The sequence below is a fragment of the Alexandromys fortis genome, unplaced genomic scaffold (genome assembly GCF_014885135.2).
Source record: "Alexandromys fortis isolate MF-2015 unplaced genomic scaffold, M_Fortis_MF-2015_v1.1 scaffold_330, whole genome shotgun sequence".
In the NCBI taxonomy this organism is placed as follows: domain Eukaryota; kingdom Metazoa; phylum Chordata; class Mammalia; order Rodentia; family Cricetidae; genus Alexandromys; species Alexandromys fortis.
Window position 1 is genome coordinate 445,644 of NW_026068204.1, and position 22,893 is coordinate 468,536.

Here is a 22,893-nt window from a genome sequence, read left to right on the forward strand (position 1 = left end):
CACCACCACTGTCCGGCTAGAAACCCCTTATTTTTTTCTTAAGATTTATTTATTTATTATGTATACAGCGTTCTGCATGCCTGTATGCCAGAAGAGGGCATCAGATCTTATTAGAGGTACCTGGGAGGCACCATGTGGTTGCTAGGAATTGATCTCATGACCTCTGGAAGAATAACTAGTGCTCTTCACCTCTGAGCCATCTCTCCAGCTCTAGAAACCCCTTCTTAATTAAACTTAAGGGAGATATTCTAAAACAAAACATATTATTATGTGTTTTTTAAAAATATTTATTTATTATGTATACAATATTCTGTCTGTGTGTACACCTGCAGGTCAGAAGAGGGCACCAGACCTCATTACAGATGGTTGTGAGCCACCATGTGGTTGCTGGGAACTGAACTCAGGACCTTTGGAAGAGCAGGCAATGCTCTTAACCTCTGAGCCATCTCTCCAGCCCCTATTATGTGGTTTTTCTTACTATTATGTAAGATCTAAATGTTACTCGAATATTATACATGATAAAAAAAGCTGAACAGTTTCTCCTGCATCAAATAAAGTGACCAAAACACAACAGCATCACTGTGCCTGAACCACAGGATTCTTTTTGTTCTTTTTGTTTTTTAAATACTCTTTTAAGTAGAGGTGGGTCAATGAGAACAGAATTCTGGGAAGGAGGAAGCCCATTCCTCCCCAGTCCTGTCCAGACATCGAAGAAGCAAGATGTGGCCTGCCCTGCTGAATAAAGTACAGAGCCACATGGCTAACACAGATAAGAATAAAAAAATAAAATACTCTTTTAAGATTTATTTATTATGTATATAGTGCTTTGCCTGCACATATGTCTGCAGGCCAGAAGAGGGCACCAGATCTCATTATAGACGTTTGTGGTTGCTGGGAATTGAACTCAGGACCTTTGGAAGAACAGTCAGTGTTCTTAACCGCTGAGCCATCTCTCCAGTAGCAGGAGGATTCTTGATGAAGAGTATATGAACAAGGCAACAGTGGCTTCTGTACCCTATGTTACATGGATTCCCTTAGAGCAGTGATTCTTAACCTTCCTAATGCTTCCTAAATTCCCTTTAATACATACAATTCCTCACATTATAGTGACCCCCAATCAAAACTATTTTTATTGCTACTCCAATGGTCTTGGGTGAAAGGGTCATTTCACCCAAAGGGGTTGCAACCAAGAGGTTGAGAATCACTGCCTTAGAGGGAGGGAATACCACAGATAGGGGCTACCAGGATAACTGTTTTCTCTTGTCAAGGACCCAAAAATACCTTGCTGAACCTGTACTGGTCCCAATAGTCACCATGACCTAGGTGCCACTGTAGTAGAGTTGACCCACAGGCTAGTTGTGAAGTGACAGGGAACCAGGAAGCTGGCCTGAGCAGGATTTGACTAGCCCCAACAATGCTACTCAAAGTATATGCAGGCTACCAGGATGTGCTGAATAGGCCTGCTCATCTATCCTGTCTCACTGTCCACAGAGGTCCAGATCTCAGCTCTGAACCCATGAGCCCTTTTTTTTTTTCTTTTTTTTTATATTTATTTATTATGTATACAATATTCTGTCTGTGTGTATGCCTGACGGCCAGAAGAGGACGCCAGACCTCTTTACGGATGGTTGTGAGCCACCATGTGGTTGCTGGGAATTGAACTCAGGACCTTTGGAAGAGCAGGCAATGCTCTTAACCACTGAGCCATCTCTCCAGCCCCCCATGAGCCCTTTTCTTTTTTTTTTTTTGGTTTTCGAGACAGGGTTTCTCTGTGGCTTTGGAGCCTGTCCTGGAACTAGCTCTTGTAGACCAGGCTGGCCTTGAACTCACAGAGATCCGCCTGCCTCTGCCTCCCGAGTGCTGGGATTAAAGGTGTGCGCCACCATCGCATGGCCCATGAGCCCTATTCTTGGCTGTCCCTGTACTTAAATACAAACCGTAAGCTCTGATACACTATGACCCTAGCCTGAAGCCCTTCAGCTGTACACTGATGTCACCTCTCCCCTCCTGGTGCACTCCAGAAAACAGCCTTTCATCTCTAAGGGTAGATGGTTTCAGGAAGGCACGGAGCTTAATACAAAATCCAATCCTTTAATGAGAACTGGGACATACAGTCGCGTTTCCCCTGGAAGCTCAGCTGGCAGTGCACAGCTGCACACACTCCCACCACCCCAGGCGCGCACACTAGAAAACAAGCAGGTAACAGCCCATGTCTTACCCCAAGTGTCCTGAGAATTGTTTATTCAACCTCATAAAATTTCTCTAGAGCTGGTGGCCTGCACTCAGCACTGCACAGATAAAAATATAAGACTTTCAACACAGACCTAAATACCTTCACATTTTAAAAATCAGAATTCTCTATACAAGTGTTAAGCTAACAGAATTCAAATTCTGAGTTTTCATATATAGCTTTCACTTGTATTAAGCACATGTTTATTTACAACGCGAATAGAGATTAAGGGGCTATTAAGGCCATTTCCTCATTGTGAAACACTGGAAAGTATGTACACAAGTATAACCTAATATAGGCAAACATGTGAAAAATCATCTTTCTTGGCTTTACGTAATTGAGTATCGGTTTAGGAGTGAAGCGACAGCTCATCAATAGCACCAAGCCACGCCAATGGGGACGAGTGCCTCTGCTGTTTCATCCAGTTACCTGAAGATCTGCAGCTGAGGTGCACCTCCAACTGGGACAGGCGTGCAGCACTCCCCAGGCCAGCCTCAAGGGCACCTTGTTCGCCGTCCTATCAGTTAAATTCACCTCAAGGTCCAATTGAAAACACTTCCAAAAAACATCATGCTACAAGGCCACTGAAGCCAAGGTGTGCCCAACAGGGAGGGACCAGGGCAGCCACCAGGAAATCCATCTCACCTCCGGTGTCTGCTGTGTCCAGGGTGGTCCCGCTCATAGCGATGGCCTGTGCGCTCATAGGACCTTGAGCGCTCGCGTCTCTGATCTCTGTAGTAATGACTTTTCTTCTTGTATTTTCCAGAATTGTCTGTCCGGTCTCGTGACCGGCTTCGAGAACGAGAGGAGCTCCGGCTACGAGACTTGTGTGGCTTCTGGGTGAGGTACTTGCAGTCCTTTGCTTTCCGGGAGGCCCTCACTTCTGAGCCTTTGTAGGGAGCACCACGGTGCACCTGCCTTGGAGGAGAGTCACTGCGGCTCCGAGAACGACTCTGTGACTTGGACCCACCCGAGGTAGAGCCACTGTCACTTTTCCTGTGAAGAGAAAAACATGCTTGTGATCCTAGCCAAGCCCTACCTAACAAAGGAGGAGTTGGCAAAGGGGCTCATTTTGTTTTGTTTCAGGTTTTGAAACAGGCTTTCTCTGTGTACCCTGGCTATCTTGCCTTGCAGACCACTCTGTAGACCAAGCTGGCCTCAAACTCACCTATCTGACTGCCTCTTTCTCCCAACGGCTGGGATTAAAGGCATGTACCACTACCACTTGGCCACAAAGAATCTTAAATTCAGAGAAAGAAGAACCACATCAGGTTAGGAGCCCACGTCCCACTGGGTGAGATGGCACACTCCTGTAATGCCCGAACTTGGGAGGCAGCCTGCTCTATAGAGCAAGTTCCAGGACAGCTAGGGTTACACAGAAAAGAAACCCTGTTTCAAATAAAATAATAATAGTAATAGTAAAGAGCCAGTGCCTACATTATTGCAGGAGACATCTATATGTGCCCTCCTACTATCCTAAGAAAACACCAGGTCAGAGTCTCATGGGCAAGCCCCAGGCACACACCTTCTCTTCGGAGAAGCAGACCGGGACGGGGATCTTGAGTAGCTCTGTTCACGGCTCCTGCTCTGACTGCGACTCTCGTGCCCTTTGGGCAAGCTGCACACAGGAACAGAGCAGTTAGAGACCTGCAATATCTTTAGCCTCCACTGTCTACCTAGGCAGACACGAGCATCTTACCCATTCACAGGGCTGTCTGCCTTGGTTTTCTTTGGGCCCTCCACTTTTCGTTTGGCGTTCTTCACAGAGAGAGGGGAAGACTTGTTTCCTTTACCTTCTTTAGGGGATTCTACTGAACCTAACAAGAAATTAAAACCATAATCAGAAATTTCTTCAAATAAGAAAAAAATCCTATCTTGAAACACAAAAGTCAAAATAAATATACTAACAAAGCAAGACAAGACCATTTGTAACTAACTACCTACCCTGGAGCCCAGAATGAAAAAATACACACAAGACACAGTCAGGCCTTCTGTTCAGACCTATTTTGCCCAGGGACCATATTCTATGTTCTAACAATATAATCATACACTCTAAATTTAAAAATTTAGCTGGGGGGGGGGGGCTGGAGAGATGGCTCAGAGGTTAAAGAGCACTGGCTGCTCTTCCAGAGGTCCTGAGTTCAATTCCCAGCAACCACATGGTGGCTCACAACCATCTGTAAAGAGGTCTGGCGCCCTCTTCTGGCCTTCAGGCATACAGACAGAATATTGTATACAAAATAAATAAATATTAAAAAACAAAACAAAACAAAACAAAAAAAAATGCTCCCTTGTGAGGAAAAAACTCTCAACACTCACCCAGCTTGGAAGCAGGTGAGAACCCTGCAGCACTGTCCAGAACTGGAGCACTCCCTGGTAGCAGCCCCCTCGCTCGTGCCTTGGCCTCTTCCATGGCATGCTTTCTCTTCTCCACCTCACTTTCTAGGTGTGTCAAATCAACCTGAAAAAGGCAGCATCATCCATCCATCAGAACCAAATGCTTCTGGCCAAACACAAGCAATTAATCCATACAAAAACACAGAGGAACCTTTTTCCGTGTATAAAGCTGCAGGATTTTAAAGCAGATTTCTTGAATTTCTTCTTCAGTTGCTCCAAACAAAAGAAACCAGTGCGGACGATTGGGTAAAGGGATCTGTGAACACATAAGTAATCATGTCACTTGCTTTCCTTAAGAACTCCAAGGCCACGTATGGTGGTGCATACCTACATCTTTAATCCTACCACGCAGGAGCAGAGACTAGATCTCTGTGAGTTTGAAGACAGCCCTATCTCAAAAACAAAACAAAACAACAACAAAAAAAACACCACTACTACCACCCTCACCCAAACACTTCAAGGCCAACAAGATTCTTAGGGTAACACCTGAAACGGCCTGCCAGTTTAGCAAGAAACTCTGCTGCAAATGAACCTAGTTTGACAAACACATTAACATTTACCAGAGGCTGTAGAAAGGTCTAGAGTCTAGATTAAAACCCAGAGAGCCGCACACTTACCTCCAGTGTCCGGGCAGCGAGGTAGATACAGGCACAAGCAATGCTCTCAGGCTGGAACCGCACGAAGACATCTGTGCGAAGGCTGTCGTTCATGTAGTTCCTGAAAAGAAGACCAGAAAGACTGTAGTGCTATGGGCAACTGTGCCACCACCTGCCACCAAAGGTTGATATTCCTAAGGGTTCTACACTAGGGCTGAGCTGGGTACTCTGGGAATCTCCAGAGATACCTGGGGCATTCTGAATACATGAAAGAAAGAAATCACTGGGGGAAAAAAGCTGGCTGAATGTCAAACAATACGTGTTGCTATGAACGAGAACCGACTTTAACTTTACTTTTCCTTCTATGTTTTGCCTGCTATCATGCAAAGCACAATGGTTGGAAAGAAAATGCTACTTAGTAGTTAAAATGTAGTCGATTAAAGAAATCTAAATGCTCAAAATCCATAGTGCAGAGAAACATGCAAACTCAAATGAGCAGGCTGAGCATGAGCCTCAAAACTGCGAGACAAGCTGTCCTGTGTTCCTTTTCTTCAGGCAGCACTTGTGGCCCGGTCTTTCTCCAGATGACTGAGCCACAGCTCCAGTGAGGGAGTCCACTTGGAAAAGGGAAAGGCCCTTGGGTGCAGTTCAGATGCATGGGCTCAACACCCAAGGGAATCCTCTTCTCGGTCTTATCAAAGAACGTTTCCAAACTGTCCCATTTCAACAAGGAGTCTTAAAATGAACATTCATAAAAATCAGACAAAAGCAACAAAACACTAAAAGTGGCAACAAAGTACACTTAAAAATGCTATAATACTTTAGAAAATATATGTAAGTACAAAACTTCACATTTTTAGAAAAGTTAAAGTTCTTTAAAAGTTGGCTAACTTTTTACATTTTCTTTATATATATTCCTTTAAAATTTATAGATTATAACCAAATGGTATACTAGCTTTATCAACATTGCAAAAAACAATGAGAAAACATGTGAAGAGGTTATATTATACACTGCCCAACATATCCAATAATGGTACAGTATACCCTAACGCCAGGCTGTACCTCATGAGATTTAATTGCCCCACCCAGTACCTTTGTCCTAAAACTTTAGAGAAGGTAACATTCAAACCCATTCTGACATTTTAAACAATAAATTCTACAGATGTCTATGAGAGGCAGCTAGCCCTGGAAGCATTAACTCTACACATCAGAAGTCAGAAAGATAGCTGCACTGTCCATCTCTCAGGAGCCATTCTGTGGCTAAACAGCGTAAACATTAACAAATATCACAAATAACTTTATTACTGATAAGGAATTTTTAGTATTCAAATATATTAACCCATTATTTTAAGTTCTAAAAACAAGTGAAATCCTTTAAATGTGTATTTAAACTTAATGCTACATTAGAAATAAATTACAATAGTTTAACTTAAAGATGCATACCTTTACTGGAATAAATCCTACTTAAGCTGCTGAAAAGAGCAACTGTAGGACTTGGGAGATCCAGTAACAGCCTGAATTTCCACCATGCCAATTTGTCACTTCAGTTCTTACCGCTTTCTATACATATTTTTTAATATTATTTATTGTGTATACAGTGTTCTGTCTGCATATATGCCTGCAGGCCAGAAAAGGGCAGCAGATCACAATACAGATAGATGGTTGTGAGCCACCATGCAGTTGCTGAGAACTGAACTCAGGACCTCTGGAAGAGCAGTCAGTACTCTTAACCACTGAGCCATCTATGGCTCACATTTTTTTTTTTTAAAAAAAGAAAGGTATTGCATCTTTATTGTACAGGTACAGCAATTTTAAAAGAACAAAATTCAAGTCAAGACAATTATCAACTCTAATTGATACAATTACCAAGCACGACAGGATTAACAAGAAGCACAATCGTCAGAGAACCACAAGCAGCAGTCGGCCATGACTATACTATCAGGTACGCATACCACCAGTCTAGAGCCAGCCTTCGGTGGAGAGCCTGCACTGGATTGGCTGAAGACGGCCGCTGTCCCTGCACCAAAGCGCTTGGACAGCAGAGGAGAAGTCTTAGTCACTTACCCTCAGAGGCTACCCTTTGATTGAAAGAGTACAGAAAAGAAAAGTCAAAACAGGTTCTCTATAAAGCATGTCATAGCACCAGACAATTCAGTCAGCAATATGACCCCATAGACTTAATTCTGTGGGGAAAATACCCCAACACCTAACTGTTACTTCAGGCTTCATTCTAGCATATGTCTGCTAAAACCAACCCGGGACTGCATCAAAAGCCTTTCCCTTCCCTCAGTTCCCTGGAAACAATAGCACTGATTTATTTTGTGATTGGAGCGACCACCTAGAACATTTCTACACCCAGCTGGCAAACCCCAGAGGGAAGTGCACGGACTACTCTCATGGGGTGGGAGCATTGGAAATACAGGGGCAGGGGTGGATGGGCCACCTACCGTTAAGACTGTCCCTGTCATTTTGGGGGAGGCACTGAGACAATTCCAGACCATAACCAAGTCATGGGATGACAACCCACTGCCCAGGTGCCTCAAGTAATACATTCCTGAACTGCCCTTGCTGGTCTCATAAAACAAGGAAAATCAACTCACCATGCAGTCTGGACCAGGTGTTGGTTACGCTCACACTCTAACACCTGAAGGTACATAACGATTATCTGGAAGATATGGGTCAGGCAGTTATTAACAAAAACTCGGAGAGCACGGAACTCAGATCTTGGTGTCCATGCAGCAAAAGAACCTCAAGCTATACCCCAGGGAGCTCCTGGTGATGTCCGGCAGACAGCTCAACTTTTAGGATGTGCTTGCTACGTGCTCTTATAGTTGGGCAGAGTGCATATGTGAAGACCAATCTGCACCTGTGGCATGGAAGGCCTTGTTTTCCATGTGGCTCATTTTCATTCTTGCTGACAATACTTTCCACCAGAGAGAGTTGCCTGCACTACACATCCCTGTACCCCAGTAGCCAACTTGCACAAAATATGAAAATACATTAAACACATTAAGAAAAGCACTTAAAATATTTAGTTGAGAATTTATCAAGAATCTAATGTCAGAAACTCAAATAAGCAAGAGAAGATGACAAGGCCAGAGAAGTAAACATGAACTTTTGCTACCCAAGTGCCAAAATTACAGTGTGCTCTACTGCACTCAGCTAAAACTGAAGCTTTCAAGTTTCAGTTTAGCTACACTAGATAGATAAGACACCCATGGAACAATCTAATAAATTCACTTCTAGTCAGCACATATTATAGACTACTTGGTTCATTTTGAAATAAAAGAATTCAGAATTCTTCTGTAAAGCTATTTCTAAAGTAACTTTTTAAAAGAAGATTTATTATTACGTATACAGTATTCCATCCACATATCAGAAGGCATCAGATCTCATTACACATGGTTGTGAGCCACCATGTGGTTGCTGGGAATTGAACTCAAAACCTCTGGAAGAGCAGAGTGCTCTTAATCGCTGGAGCCATCTCTCCAGATCCTCCAAAAAGTTTGCTCTTAAGTGCTAAGGAGAAAGCTCAATCAGTAAAGTGCCTGCCTCATGATCACTAGAATCCATATACAAATGTTGGGTATGGAGCACACAGGAAGTCAGCTGAAGCATGGCTTAGGTGGCTGCAGGTGCCAAGCCAAACCCACCTTGTGAGGATGCTTCACATGGACACAGAAGCCCAGCTCCTTGAGAACGCGTCTCTCCGCCTTTATAATCTGGTTTTTTAAATTAACATACTCTTGATCCAGCACCAGAGGCACAGGTTTCCTGCAAAGACAAAGCATATGCTCTGTAGAAAATTCTTTCAGATTCCACCAAGCGGTAAGTGCTGCAGGACCGGAAGCCTACAAGCTCACTTCCTTCAGCCAAGTCGCAAAACAGTCCTTCAACCCCAATTCTAACCTATGCATTCTTTATTTTTCACCTGAAAGACCCCACGTATACTTTATTACTAACCTGCCCCTTGTCTCTACACATAGTTTTCTAGAATACCAACACACCTCCTGAATATGGTGGAGGATCTCAGGATCTTTGCACAAGGGCTATATAACATGTTGATTCAAGAAAAAAGATCAACCTTTCTGGCTGGATGGGAAATTACAGAACCAATAAAGCACAATAAAGTCGCCCCTCAGTATACGCTGGAGCTGGTTCCATGACTACTTTCACCTACTCTAATACCTATGAATGCTCAAGTTTCTTATACAAAATGGTGACATGTCCCCATAGCACTTACAGCCTCCACATGTTTCAAATCACTTGGGCACTTTATGATACCTAGTACAATATAAATGCTATACACATATAGTTCCGGTACTGTGTAAGGAATAGTGACAAGGAAGTTATATAAGTTCAGCACAGACACTGATTCCACTCCCTGCACCCAAGAGTTTCAATCCAAGGCTGGTTGAACTCTTGAGTGAGAAAGCTGCAGATACAGGTGACAGACTATTGAAAAAGATACCAGGTTGTAGCTGGGTGTGGTGATGTATGCCTTTGATCACAGAGACAGGTGGATCTCTGAGAGTTGAGATCAGCCAGGTCTACAGAGAAACCCTGTCTCAAAAACCCAAACCAAACCACAGAGACCAGGTTGTGTTTTAAAGGGGTTTCTGTTAAGCTGGGCATCGTAGCACATTTCCCTAACTCCAGCACGGTGGGGACAGAGACAGGCCACCTGAGAGAGGAAAGCCTGGTCTGGCCAAGCCAACTAAGGCTACACAGCAAGACTCTGGTTTAGAAAAGAGCAAAACAAAACAAAAACTAAAGGGCTTCTGTGAACAAGAACAAGAAGTCTGGGATATGGTCCATGACTGGGGACAAGTCAGCTGCCTCCCTCTACGTCTACCATGTGGGACTTGGGCATCAAATGCAGGTCCCAGGCTTGGCAGCAGCTCATTTACCCACCAAAGCATCTCATCAACCCTGCGTATATATTCTTTAAAATTTATACTGTTTGTGTGGTTTATGGGTTGTGCCTGTGGAGGACAAAGGACAACTTGTGGAAGTCAATTCTCTCCTACCCTTTTGATCCCAGAGCTGAATGCAAGACAAGAACCTACTGAGCCATCTCACCACTGCTTTGGGTTTTACCTGTTTTTGAGACAGGATCTTCTTATGTTGTGTGTTCTTCTGTGATAGGGTCTTACATATTCCAGGATGATTTAAATTCATTATGTAGTTGATGACTCCTGATCCTATTTCCAACTCTTACTCACCAGGATTTGTTCCAAGGGTGGGTTGGGTTTTGTTTGTTGTTTTGCTAGACAGGGTTTCTCTGTGTAGCCCAGGCTGTCTTGCAACCAGTTCTGCAGACCAGGCTGACCTCAAACTCAAGACATCCTCCTGCCTCTGCCTCCTGAGTGCCAGGATTAAAGGCATGCGCCACCATGCCAGCTCTCCATGGGTGGAGACAAGCATGCTCATGTATCTGAACATAAGGGGAGATGGGGAAGAACTGCTGAGAGAAGAACCCAGCCGCATCTACATTTCCAGGCCATTTAACTACACAGCAAGGTCAGGTATCAAAGAAGACCATCCCAAGGGGCATTCTGCTACAACTAAGGGAGGTTTCTGGCAAGGAGGCCGGGAATGCTGACAAACACAACACAATGCTGGGAGGGCTCTCTTAACGAAGAATCACTAGCTTAGACACTGTCAGCCCGAAGGGTGAGATCCACTGGTCTGGGGCTTGGTGATTCTGAGTAAAGAACCACAGAGCAGACAGGACAACAGGGTAGCATTCCAGCAGGGCTAGAACAGCCAGTTATCCTATCACCGTGCCTCCCCCCCCCCACATTGCCCCCACGGTATGGGGCACTTAGGAACAAACTACCGCGAATCCACGGGTTGGTATAACAGACAGACATTTGACAGCTCTGGAAAGGACTCACTTTTTCTCTCTGAGATGCCGAAGGCGATGGAATACATTGATGACATCCCTGATTCGTCTTGGAGCCTCTTCTATTTTGGAAGCCAGGTGAACACAAGCCATGGACACATGCTGAAACGTACATTGGGACACGGGTGTTTTTCCCCAACCTGAGGACCTTCCGGGGCGTTAAAAACTATTAGGAGCAAACAGAAGGTACAGAGACAGGCCTCCAGGGAGAACGGAATAAAGTTTGCAGGGCAGTATTCAGTTCACTAAGTAAGTAGTGGGCACAACAAGCCAGCTTTCCTCCCAATCCATTTCTCTGATAAAACAGAGAGAAGCCTACCTCCATGGAATGTTTCACGAAGGACTTCGTGTAAAAGAACCGCTGGAACAACACCTGCCCTGTAGCCATGGCCACCTAGGGATGGAGAAGATTCCATCACTTTTGAAGGCAGAACTCAACCCAGCTCAAGCGTCCAGTGTAGTTCCTTCCCCCAGGACAAATACCCACGACGGATCCCACTTCCCCAGAGAACTTCTGTCTCGCGGTGCGGTCCTGGGGTTTGTAAAAGGGCCTTGGCCCGAGGGCGTGGGGGAGGGGAAGCCCGGGCGCGGGCCGCACTCGGAGCAGGTCAGCGGCCAGGTCGGAGGCACGGACTCGGGATTACGTCAAGGCTGCGGTGCGGGTCGGGCTCCGACCTCGGGCCGGTCCCGGGACATGGGCCAAGCCGACAACAAAGGGCCGGCCGGCACTCTCGACCGCCGGCGGACGGTTACCCACCACGCTCGCGGCCGCGCCCTTACCTGCGGCAGGCGGAGCAGGATGCCGGCTGCCTGGATGAGCTCGCAGCCCACCACGCGGAGGCCGGTCTCCGTGTCGCTGTCGAGACCGCTCGACATGGACGGCGTGAAGCGCAGCTTGTCGTCGGGCAGCAGGCAGTTCTCCAGGGTGATGAGCACGCCCGAGTAGAGCCTGTCACCGATCAGCACCCCCTGCGACCCTGGGGTGGCTCCCCCCGAGCCGGAAGACCCGGCCGCCAACGCGGGGGCCGCCAGCACCGAAGCCCCGGCCGCCGCCGCCGCCATTTTGTGCCGCCGATTCTTTTTCGGGCCCTTCCCGGAGGGCGGCTCCTCGCGACAGCCCGGCCGTCCCGCCTCCACCCCCGCCCATTGGCTGTGCGTCAGCGCCGCTTCGTCCCCATTGGCCGCACGGCCTGCTCCTCTGTATCGCGTCAGCGCTGACGCCGGAAGTGGCCTCAGGTGGGGCTGCTCGTTACCCACTCGGCTCCGCGGCCTGGGCGGACTCGGAAGCGGTCGGTCCGGAAGAGATTCGGTGCTGCTGCCGCGGGAACCGGGGTTCTAGAAGGGAGTCTTTCCGTGGGGACCGGGGCAGGACGGCTTCGTCCCCACAGTTGCACGCGCTCAGCATCACAGCGCGGTTTAGCCCAGGGACTTTAGTTCTCAACCCTTCCTGCTGGCTTCTGCTCGGCTGCAGCTGCGGGGGGATCTGTCCGCATCAAAAGTGCAGGTTAAAGAACTGGAAAGATAGGCGTAGCTGTTAAGAGCACTGGCTGCGAGGAAGAGACTGATGTGGTGGAGGGGACAGTAAATGGTGTCACCCACACAAGTGCTGGAAAACGGTCAACTGGATCAGGAGCAACCGCACGCAGCCCCTCTCCATGCCAGGGCATCCCAGAACAGCAGCACCGAACCCTGCATACAGAGCCCTCTGACCCACCTAGTGACAGCAAAGCTACCAGATGACACCTCTGCATAGAAGGTCATGGTGACTGCCCCTAGGTAGTGATGTGTGGCCTTTGGGCTGGTGGAAATATCCTCTCCTCTGGTAGATGACTTGCTTCTGGCCCAGGCAGGGTAAAACACTGGGACTCTTCTTGCAGCATCGCACGTAGTAGAGAGCTTAAAAAATTAAAGGCCGTGCTTACAGCTCAAAATGAAGCCTTAAGCTGCAGAGCGTTGTGAAGTGATTAGTTTCCCTTTCAACAAACCTCATGGAGGCTCTGAAATACATCTCTCCTGACAGGCCGTCCTCTCTACGACCTAGGGGCAGCATACCCCATTAGTGCCATGGAGCTGACAGGGTCTGTTGAGGTGCCTCTCACTCCCCTTGGAGTTTGTTTGCTTTTGTTTTATTGAAGATAACCAAGCCGCTGGAGAGTGGGTGCTAGGGCCCTGGAGGCACTCTTGGGCAACTCAGTCACTCTGTCCGCTTCACCTCGGAAGCAGCTTGCCTGACAACTGATTAGATTGTTCTAGTCAGGTGTGGAAGATGTGCCCTACCCTGCTGGACCAAAGTTATTGGTCATGTGGGACAAATTCATTAGGTCCCTTTCCCAAGCATGTCTATCATCAGCTGTAAGGACTACTGAGAGATTGTCAGACAAACCGGGCTGCCTGGAAAAGACTCCCCAGCTTGTTGAACTGTAAGCTGTGCAGTGCACCCCAGTCTTCATGAGTCACCCTCATGTCATGGTGGGGTTTGGTGACAGAGCTGTGAGTCATTTCTGCTCCCATACGGAACCCAGTAAACTCACTGGCTCACCACTGGACTTTAGTAGTGTCTTCAATTTGGTCCTACCATACTGTCCCCACAAAGCAGACTAAAAAGTGGCCTGATAAGATTTTACTATCACAGAGAACAAAGTAAATCACGGTCAGGGTCTCCTGGTAAAATCAAACGTAGACCAAGTCATGGGAGGCAAACAGTGGATCCTACAATGATGGTAAAGGGAGTGCAAACTGCAGAAGCTGATAGAGGCAGGAGAGAACAAGAGGGGGCCTCACACATTATCCCCTGCAGGAGGAGGAGCGGCAGAGTCTGCATTATACAGCACAAACAGCTGCTGAGGTGCTGCTCTGACGCACAATGTATTCCTGAACCTTACAGAGCAGTCTCGTTAAAACACCTAGCAGGAGGATAGAAGTTTGGAAGCCCCCTTTAAAGCTGACCCGCCCTTTCAGGCTGAGACCAAGAGCATCACATTCCTGATATTAGGACATATTCCCCTGATCTGAACCCAACTGGGAACATGGAAAGAGACAGGAAGCCGGGTGGTGGTGGCGCACGCTTTAAATCCCAGCACTCGGAGGCAGAGGCAGGCAGATCTTTGTGAGTTTGAAGCCAGCCTGGTCTACAAGAGCTAGCTCCAGGACAGGTCCCAAAGCAAAAGAGAAACCCTGTCTGGCTCAACAGCTGAACCACTGGGCACATGCCATATATATAAGCAAAAAACCAAAAGAGGTTAATATCAATCCTGTTTACAGTAAGTTTACAGACTCTGGGGTACTTACTTAAGGACGACCAGAAAATGGTCATTTCAGAAACCTGGTATAGAATCCCTGCTTATAGGAAAAGCAGCATGCAAAGCTGAATCCTACTATTCCCACGTAACAGCCTCTCCCATAATAGGCAGTCAATGACAAGTACATGGGTACTTCAGAGGCTTTATGCATCTAAAGGTGTGTTTGGTTTTTTTTTAATATTTTATTTATTTATTACGTATACAATAGTCTGTCTACATGGATGCCTGCAGGCCAGAAGAGGGCACCAGACCTCATCACAGATGGTTGTGAGCCATCATGTGGTTGCTGGGAATTGAACTCAGGACCTCTGGAAGAGCAGGCAATGCTCTTAACCACTGAACCATCTCTCCAGCCCAGGTGTGTTTGTCTGATGCCAGAAAATAACTCACAAGCTGAACACTGCAAAGGCTTTATTTGTACAATCTTTACATGATAGTTTTGGGAATAGATCACTGAGTAAAAAACTTTTCTCTCAGGCCTGTTGCTAAAATATAAATAAATACAAATCAGGCTTACTGGTGACTAGACAGTCCTTTTGCTCCTGTCTTATAACAATTTCCACAGCACTGCAGTCTTCAGTGGTACTGTACCACTCTGGAAAAGATGCCCTCTGGCTCTTTCCCATCCCCCAAAGCTGCAGCAAATCCTTCCTGCTGCCTCCTCTTAGCCAAAGCTGCCAAAGACTTAAAAGTCTTTGGTTCATAGATGGCCAGGTCCACAAGTACTTTCCTGTTGAGCTCCACCTGGCACTGGGAAGACAAAGAACCACAGCGTGTAGTGAGCATCAGAAACCATTTGAGAAAGCCAGGTATGGTGGCGTACGCCTTTAATCCCAGCACTCGGGAGGCAGAGGCAGGTGGATCTCTGTGAGTTCGAGACCAGCCTGGTCTACAGAGCTAGTGCCAGGACAGGCTCCAAAGCCACAGAGAAACCCTGTCTCGAAAAACAAAAAACAAAAACAAAAAAAAAAAGACAACAGAAATTATTTCAGGAGAATACAGGAGATCCCACATGGGAACAGACAGGAGGATGCAACCACAAGACCTCTAGTGAGTCTAGCGTAGCTGGCACCACTCTGCTGGTGTGGAACAGTTGGGAACTGTGGGACAGGCAGAGCAAGAACATCTTGCCTGTAAAACACAGCAGGACAATGTGAGTAGGGACCAGGAAGGGTCCTGTAGAGGCTGTGACAAAGAAGAACCAGCTGAAGCCCAGGGCCCATAATTAGGGTCAGAGGTCACATGCATTAAGACTTCTGGCCTGGGCTAATCCTTTACTGTAATTCAGAGATAGATAAGCTCATTAAAACTACTGGGCCAGCAGAAGCAGGTGAGTTCACTGGCTCTAAAGGACACCAGGAATAGATGCAGTACACAGACATACATGCAGGCAAAATAACTTAAAACAAACCTCAAACTCAAAAGCTAAAATTAGTTTAATATCCTTTTTCTTTCATACAGAAACATCCAAACTGGCGACTGTTGCAGGATATTTGATCACACTTTGTGAGAACGTGTCTCTGTCCTTCCTTTCCTGCCTAAGGCACCTTCTGATGGATTTAATAAAGAGCTGAATGGCCAAAAGTTAGGCAGGAGAGACTAGGCAGAACTTCCAGGCAGAAAGAGAAACTCTGGGAAGAGACATGGAGAAAGTAGGATGTACCGTATGGATGAGAGGTAACTAGCCATGTGGCAGAATGTAGATTAATATAAACAGACTAACAAGTTTTTGTTGTTGTTGTTGTTATTGTTTTTTGGTTTGTTTGGGTTTTTTTTTTTTTTTGGTTTTTCGAGACAGGGTTTCTCTGTGGTTTTGGAGCCCGTCCTGGAACTAGCTCTTGTAGACCAGGCTGGTCTCGAACTCACAGAGATCTGCCTGCCTCGAGTGCTGGGATTAAAGGCGTGCGCCACCACCGCCTGGCTAACTTAAGTTTTAAAGAGCTAGCTGGGAATAAGCCTAAGCTAAGGTCAAGTTTTCATAATTAGAAAAAAAAAGTCTCCATGTCATTATTTAGGAGCTGGTGGTTCAAAGAAAGACTTGTTATACTTGGCACCCCACAATGGGAACCAAAATGTTTTTTTTTTCATCAGCACAACAGCTGCCCCTGAATCTACTGCTGTTTCAGCCAGTAATTGTGGCTGCACAGTTACTGGGCCACTTATCAGGCAGCAGACTGGTGAGACTTTTATGTCCACTGACTCCACCTCCTGCTGCCACCAGCAAATGTCGTTTTTCACCAAATCTCTATCGTTCTATTTATCAATAAAACCAGGAGTCAGAGGTTAGGGTGAAAACCTGCTAGCTCAGAGGAGCTGAGAAGCAACTGGCTGGCCTTCCAGCATTTCAGAACTAGAGCACTCTGCTCTACCAAACCAAAAGCACTGCCACACTCAAGTCCCTCCCTGCTACTTCCAGTACGTCTCTCCATCCGTCGTCCAGACTCCCTCTGACCTTCTGATTACTTTCTGTCAACTAGTTGCTGGCTCTTCCTCCTGACCCAAGGTTGATTTTATTTAATTAATGCAAACGCAAATTCAGGATTCACAGTGTGACTAAATATCCCAAAACAGTCAACTGTATGAGATGCTCTATTTACAATGTGCTGAAATATCAGCAAGGCAAGGGAAAAGCAGGTACGTTTCCAGAACCCCAGAGAGACAACAGATAGTTCAGGGTGCAGGCCTAACAACACTCATGTCTGCCCATGGGCATCTGATGGGCTGATTCCTTCAAATGCTCAACACCTCAACAAGGCCCTCAACTTACCTTAATTAAGTTGACCATGAATGCTGGGTACTGTAAGCCATGTTCCTGGGAGGCAGCTGAAATTCGATTAATCCAGAGCTGGAATTAAAATAGATCAAAGGCCTCAACATAAAACCAGCCACACTGAACCTCATAGAAGAGAAAGTGGGAAGTACACTTGAACACATTGGCACAGGGAACCACTTCCTAAATAGAACCCCAGGAGCACAGACACTGAGAGAAACAATAAATGGGACCTCCTGAAACTGAAAAGCTGCTGTAAAGCAAAGGCCCTGAGACCCTCCACACTGGCAGCAAATGCTCACTTTTCATATAAATGAACACTCCCATATTTTCACAACACTGCAGCACAAATCACCAGGTCCTGGGGCAATACCACCATACTCCAAAGGCTGGTGCATCTGAGAATGAACAGGAACCCAAATCAACATTATCCAGACTGTGAACACAGCCATCATGATGTACCCACATTCAGGTTGGGGGGGAGGGTCCTTTAATTTTTTTTATTTGTATAAATATGGGTGTATCATGTGTGAAAAAATGTGTATATGGGTGCCCATGGAGACCAGGAGTCAGATCCCCTGCAGTTAGAAGTATGGGCAATTGTGAGCTGCCACGTGTGGGTGCTGTGAACAGAACTCGGATGATACAGAAGAACAACGAGTCCTGCAGCCATCTCTCCAGCCTTAGGGAGCACTTTCTGACTCTCAAGGTCAGAAACAATCTATCATATGACCCTGCTGACTTATTCATAGGTACTTGTAAGAGCTACAAGCTAGGCTCCAAGTACAGCTCTCAAACTACAAAAGAACAAACAAAACAAAACAACACCCTTTGAAGGGACACTAGTAGATCCGGGCATAACAAATATGGCTCTGGCAGGCCTTGCTATTCCCTCTTCCTTGATAAAAATCGTTAGATTACATTCCTAAAGCTAGCCTTTATTTGGCCACTTCCTCCTCCTGAGGCTGACTACCAAGGTCCGGCTATCCAAGTATTGAAGTCCAGCAAAAGCCTCCTGTGGCTACCCTGATTAACCTGTCCAAATAAAATTAAACACCCCATCCTAACAGGAGGCTTCCTCTTTCACCTTTATAAACTGTCATTTGTCGTTTCTTCCCTATCCATGGCATCCCTCGCCCTTCTCCCGGTCCTCTAGCTCCTGTCTTTGTCCCTTTTCCCATGCCTTTTGTCCCAATGGGGCAAATCAATCTTCTTTGTGCTGAGAACTTGGTCTAGGGCTGTCTTGTGCCAATGCCGGTCCTTTCGCCCTGCACACAGTTTCTGTGCAAGGTGAGGGGAACGCTAAGGGACTGAAGGCCAAGCTCCCGAAGTCGGGTGTGGAGGAGGGCCTAGCTCTAGGGGAGATGAAGGACAAGCTCGGGGGTCGGGGTGGGGTCCCCAGGGACGGTGCTTACGGTCCTCAGGTTCCGCTTCTTCAGTCTGCGGGCCTGCGTGCTCTTCACGAAGGCTCTGGTCACCGCCCTGACCGCCAGCCGGTAGCAGCGGTTCTTCCTTCCCCTAAAATGCTGGACGACAAAAAAAGAAGGGTGTCCGGATGGTAGCGCACCGCCTTGCCCGCGCCCCCGGGGATCCCGGCACGCGCACTCACCCGAGCATGCTTCAGCACCTCCTGGACCCGCCAGAACCGGTCTGTGAGGCGGTTCCGCAGCCACAGCCGCGTTGTAAGGAACACCATTCTGGGCTCCCGCGACCCGAGCGGCTGCCATAAGCATTTCCGGGTCAACGGGCAGAGAGGCCGGCCCGGCCGGGTGTGCGCGCTTACAGTCTTCCGGGACGCCTCTAGGCTCGCTCCCCGAGTTCCGTTGTGCGTGACGGTCCGCAAGCAGGGGGAGCAGCAGAACGGGCCTGATACATGGAGCTGATGTCATGGCCTGGAAGGACCTAGGCGGTGGGGCTGAGGAGGACGGGAAGGGCAGCTGTGGATGGAAATCAGATTTCCAGAAACGAAAGAACCTTCGGTGGCCTGCTCTTGTGTGGGCTTCAGTTAGTTGTCCCTAAATGAGTGACAGAAATCAAATCAAGGCAGCTTCATTCTAAAAGCAGCTAATCTAGTTTTGTTTATTTGTTTGATTTTTTTGGCTTTTTTTTTTCGAGGCAGGATTTCTCTGTGTAACAGTTTGTCCTGGAGCTCGCTTTGGAGACCACGCTCACCTCGAACTGTCGGAGCTCCGTCTGCCTCGGCCTCCCGAGTGCTGGGGTTAATTTAAAGGCCTGCGCCACCACACCCCGGTATGGCAGCTCGTCTGAGTCGCAGGCCCAGATGAGCAAAGGTATCTACTGTTCTGGAGAAGATGTGCCTACGGGATGAAAGCTAACCCCTGTGGGTATAGAAACGCCACGTTCCAGGAAGTGGAGGGCTCCCAGACCCGGGTGTCATAGGGGAAAAAAACCATGCTATAGGGAGATGAAGGCCAAGCAGCTCTGACTGACTTGGAAGTTGGCTACCATCTTTTGTTCTTTTAGTTCTGGATTCTCTGACCTCTTGGAACTTTTCAGAAACTTACTTGAACATGCACCTGATCCCATCAACCAATCAAAATTCCACATACATATTCAAATTAAGGCAGCTCATTTTCGAGACACCCCCACACTGCTACTGGGACCGGCTTCTCTATTTCGGAATAAACGTTGCTTGCCTGCCCTTCGACAGTCCTCGCTTCTCGTTCTTTTCAGTTGTGAGACAGGATCAGTGTGACTCAAAAAACTGACAACTAGCTGCATATGGTGTCCCAAGCACTAGAGATGCAGAAGCAGAAAAACCAGCCCTCAAAAAAACTAAAACAAACAACAAAAGTAAACAAAAAAAATTAATGTATTTTTGTTGGGGGGGAGGCATATGGAAGTCAGTGGGAGAAAACAATCTCAAGTGTTGCAGAAAGGCACACACAAACAAAGAGAAAGTAATTTGGTAAGATTTTTTTTTTTTCAAAAGAAGAAAATCTAGAGTTCAGAAAGACCCAGAGTTGAATGAGGAACTTGTTAAGGTCAGGGAACAAGAACAAAGCAGCCCAATTATTATTAGCTGACCTTTTTTGTTAGGGCTGGTTAATGATCAAAGGTAGTGATTAATTACTTACCCATTCCTGCCCTCAATCTCCTAGTGAAAGAAGCTATTGTTGAGTGGATATGCACCCTAAAGATTTAAAGTAGAGTTTAGTGATTCTTTTTCATATATAAAAGTTTAGATTTGTGATTCCTTTAAGATTCCTAATAAGATTACCTTTCAAGATAAATAAGAAAGTAATTGGCCCTTTCTTTGTAACCATAAAACACAGTCTGTTAGCAATAGAATATCTGGCTTGCTTGCACACTGTTAATCTATAACAAGTTGCTTGGGTATGAATATACATGGGTCCTTGGGATAATTTGCTTTTCACCTGTAATATGTAAAATGTTTAATCATGTAAGGGATACAGAAAACATTCTGTTTTTTTTTTTCCTCCTTGTATTCATTGTAATCATTCATTTGGAAAACAGAATGTAACCACATTGTAATTTTTATACTTGCCTGAAAGATTTTGCTAAGAGAGAGAATAGAGAGAGAGAGTTAAAATGAGTTAGAAGGAAAACATCAAGAATGAGAGAGGAAATCACCAGGGATATGAAGACCAGAAGAACACAGAAGAATCAACAAGGAAACCATCCGTACAGAGTGAGTGTCTTTTTCCCCTACCCCTCAGATAGAAAAGTCTAATGTGCTGACTCTGGATTCCCTTTGAGCCTTGCCCTGCTGGAAGCTGGTCCCCCAGGCAACACGTCATTCCGTCCACATTTAGTTGGCCTTCTACTTAAAGAAGAGTTTTCTGAGCTGAACTCAGTGGTTTACACCTGCGGCTCTAGTGCTCAGGAGTCCAAGACAGGAGGTTTGTAATGGTTTCTGCCAGCCTGGACCATCAAATAAAACCCTGTCTGAAAACAGTGAAAACTAAAACAACAGACAAAAAACGTTCGTAAGTGTTGTACTAAATGCCTTTATCCCCAGCACTTGGGAGGCAGATGCAGCCGGATCTCTGTGAATTAAGGGTCAGCCTGATCCCAGGAGAGCCAGAGAGACCCTGTCTCAAAAAAAAAAAAAAAAGTGTGCCTCACCACATCCAGCTTATTGAAACTTTTCTCATGACAGAACAAAGAAAGCCACAAATCAAAACACTTTCTAAAAAAATCACTGGTGGAAATACCAGAAAGGTGTTTACAGCAGATGGGCAAAGCTCTCCCATAAGCCCCATGGAGCATACATCCATAAACTGGACTGTGTGTTCCAAAACTACGAGCCAAACGTCTCTTCTTTCAAGCATCTTATCACAGAGATGAGGAAAGAAACTAGTATGAAGGACAAATACAAACAGAACATCCCCCGCATACAGTGCAGGTAAGGGGAGCCCCGTGGCCCACAGACCAAAGAGAAACCATGAGGTTTTAATGAAATCTGTTGCCAACTCAACCCTTAGTGGAGGAGGCTGGAGCTGAGAAGCTATACTCTTGAGGATAGAGATCAGTGTCTTCTTTCTCCAACAATTCTCATGTTTAGCCAAGCAGTGGTGGCGCACGCCTTTAATCCCAGCACTCGGGAGGCAGAGGCAGGCGGATCTCTGTGAGTTCAAGGCCAGCATGGCTTACAAGAGCTAGTTCCAGGACAGGTGGCCTCTACCTAGAAGGAGGATTCAGGATTTTTCTTGTCCTGTTTTGCCCAAAAAGTCTCGGCCTCACCCAAGGAAGCTCAGGGACAGTGGGGCTGTGACTCTGTGACTCCTAGTGAAGCAGCAGGTTAGTGCCACCAACAACCACCATGAATTTACTCCAGACATGCAGAGAATCATAAGGAAAAAAAGACCCACCCCTTTAATGATGATTTCTGCTAACACACACAGAGACACCATCCTTGAGCAGAAATTCTTTGCAGCTTATGTAGATTTTGATTGATAACATTTCACAGATACTGTGATCTGTAAATCCTGCTTAGGTTCCAGCACGAAGGTATACTTTGAGCATGTTTTACATGAACCAGAAACTGCAAGTGTGACCATTTGAACAAATAAGAGATTTACATGGCAAAATGTTGACCAATGTTGTTCTTTTTTATGTTCTTAACAAGGGATATCTTTTTGTTTTGCTTTTCGAGACCAGATTTCTCTGTAGCTTTGGTGCCTGTCCTAGAACTAGCTCTTGTAGACCAGGCTGGCCCCAAACTCACAGAGCTCTGCCTGCCTCTGCCTCCCAAGTGCTGGGATTAAAGGAGTGTACCACCACCTCCCGGCTAACCAAGGATATCTTATTTGCCTGGAAGAATTACAATCCTTTTGATATGGGAATATAACCTAATGGGTAGCAGTTTTTATTGTTATTATTTTGGTTTGGTTTTTGTTTTTCTAGACAGGGTTTCTCTGTGCAACAGCCCTGGTTGTCTTAGAACTTGATCTGTAGGCCAGGCTGGTTTTGAACTCACAGAGACCCACCTGCCTCTGCCTCCCAAGTGCTGGGATTAAAGGTGTGCGCCACTATCGCCCAGTTGTGAACAAATCTCAACCAAAAGATATCCTCCATAACCCTAAACTCTTAATTTTGTTAGAAGTACAGCTCTAATTTCTCATCTTTCTGTAGGTTTTTTTTTTTGCTTGTTTTTTTTTTTTTTTTTTTTTTTTTTTTTTTTTTTTTTTTTTTTTTTTTTTTTTTTT

The 22,893-nt window shown here is 46.2% G+C and overlaps 2 protein-coding genes across 7 annotated transcripts; both read right to left on the minus strand.

Annotated features, from left to right (window-relative positions):
- Positions 1-2,071: 2,071 nt before the first annotated feature.
- Ccnl2 (cyclin L2) lies at positions 2,072-12,215 on the minus strand. 5 transcript variants are annotated; one of them, XM_050130063.1, is made up of 11 exons: positions 11,912-12,215; positions 11,451-11,525; positions 11,124-11,233; positions 8,877-8,997; positions 7,824-7,888; positions 5,245-5,344; positions 4,779-4,883; positions 4,550-4,691; positions 3,930-4,047; positions 3,756-3,848; positions 2,072-3,226 (listed from the first exon to the last, which is right to left on the minus strand). In XM_050130063.1, the coding sequence occupies exons 1-11, from the start codon at positions 12,191-12,193 to the stop codon at positions 2,872-2,874; spliced, it is 1,566 nt and encodes a 521-aa protein (XP_049986020.1). In that variant the 5' UTR covers positions 12,194-12,215; the 3' UTR covers positions 2,072-2,871. The 5 variants fall into 5 exon arrangements, 4 of the variants coding, with proteins under 4 accessions (XP_049986020.1, XP_049986021.1, XP_049986022.1 ...); XM_050130064.1 differs by lacking the exons at positions 8,877-8,997; positions 11,124-11,233; positions 11,451-11,525; positions 11,912-12,215 and having other exon boundaries at positions 5,245-7,301; positions 7,824-8,860; XM_050130065.1 differs by lacking the exons at positions 7,824-7,888; positions 8,877-8,997; positions 11,124-11,233; positions 11,451-11,525; positions 11,912-12,215 and adding an exon at positions 7,176-7,813.
- Positions 12,216-12,380: 165 nt separating this feature from the next.
- Mrpl20 (mitochondrial ribosomal protein L20) lies at positions 12,381-19,037 on the minus strand. Of its 2 annotated transcripts, none has more exons than XM_050130083.1 (4): positions 18,810-19,037; positions 18,616-18,726; positions 17,198-17,275; positions 12,381-12,614 (listed from the first exon to the last, which is right to left on the minus strand). In XM_050130083.1, exons 1-4 carry the CDS (start codon positions 18,894-18,896, stop codon positions 12,381-12,383), a joined length of 510 nt encoding a protein of 169 aa, XP_049986040.1. In that variant the 5' UTR covers positions 18,897-19,037. The 2 variants fall into 2 exon arrangements, with proteins under 2 accessions (XP_049986040.1, XP_049986041.1); XM_050130084.1 differs by lacking the exon at positions 12,381-12,614 and adding an exon at positions 14,825-15,180.
- Between the last annotated feature and the right edge of the window lie 3,856 nt (positions 19,038-22,893).

Coding starts and splice junctions, on each gene's coding strand:
- Mrpl20 (XM_050130083.1), bottom strand. CDS start 18,896: ATGGTGTTCCTTACAACGCGGCTGTGGCTGCGGAACCGCCTCACAGAC. Junction 18,727..18,809: donor AGGTGCTGAAGCATGCTCGG/GTGAGTGCGCGT, acceptor TTTGTCGTCCAG/CATTTTAGGGGAAGGAAGAA. Junction 17,276..18,615: donor AGAAGCGGAACCTGAGGACC/GTAAGCACCGTC, acceptor TTTTAATTCCAG/CTCTGGATTAATCGAATTTC.
- Ccnl2 (XM_050130063.1), bottom strand. CDS start 12,193: ATGGCGGCGGCGGCGGCCGGGGCTTCGGTGCTGGCGGCCCCCGCGTTG. Junction 8,998..11,123: donor CGGCATCTCAGAGAGAAAAA/GTGAGTCCTTTC, acceptor TTGTCTTTGCAG/GAAACCTGTGCCTCTGGTGC. Junction 3,227..3,755: donor TCTGCTTCTCCGAAGAGAAG/GTGTGTGCCTGG, acceptor TTCTCTTCACAG/GAAAAGTGACAGTGGCTCTA.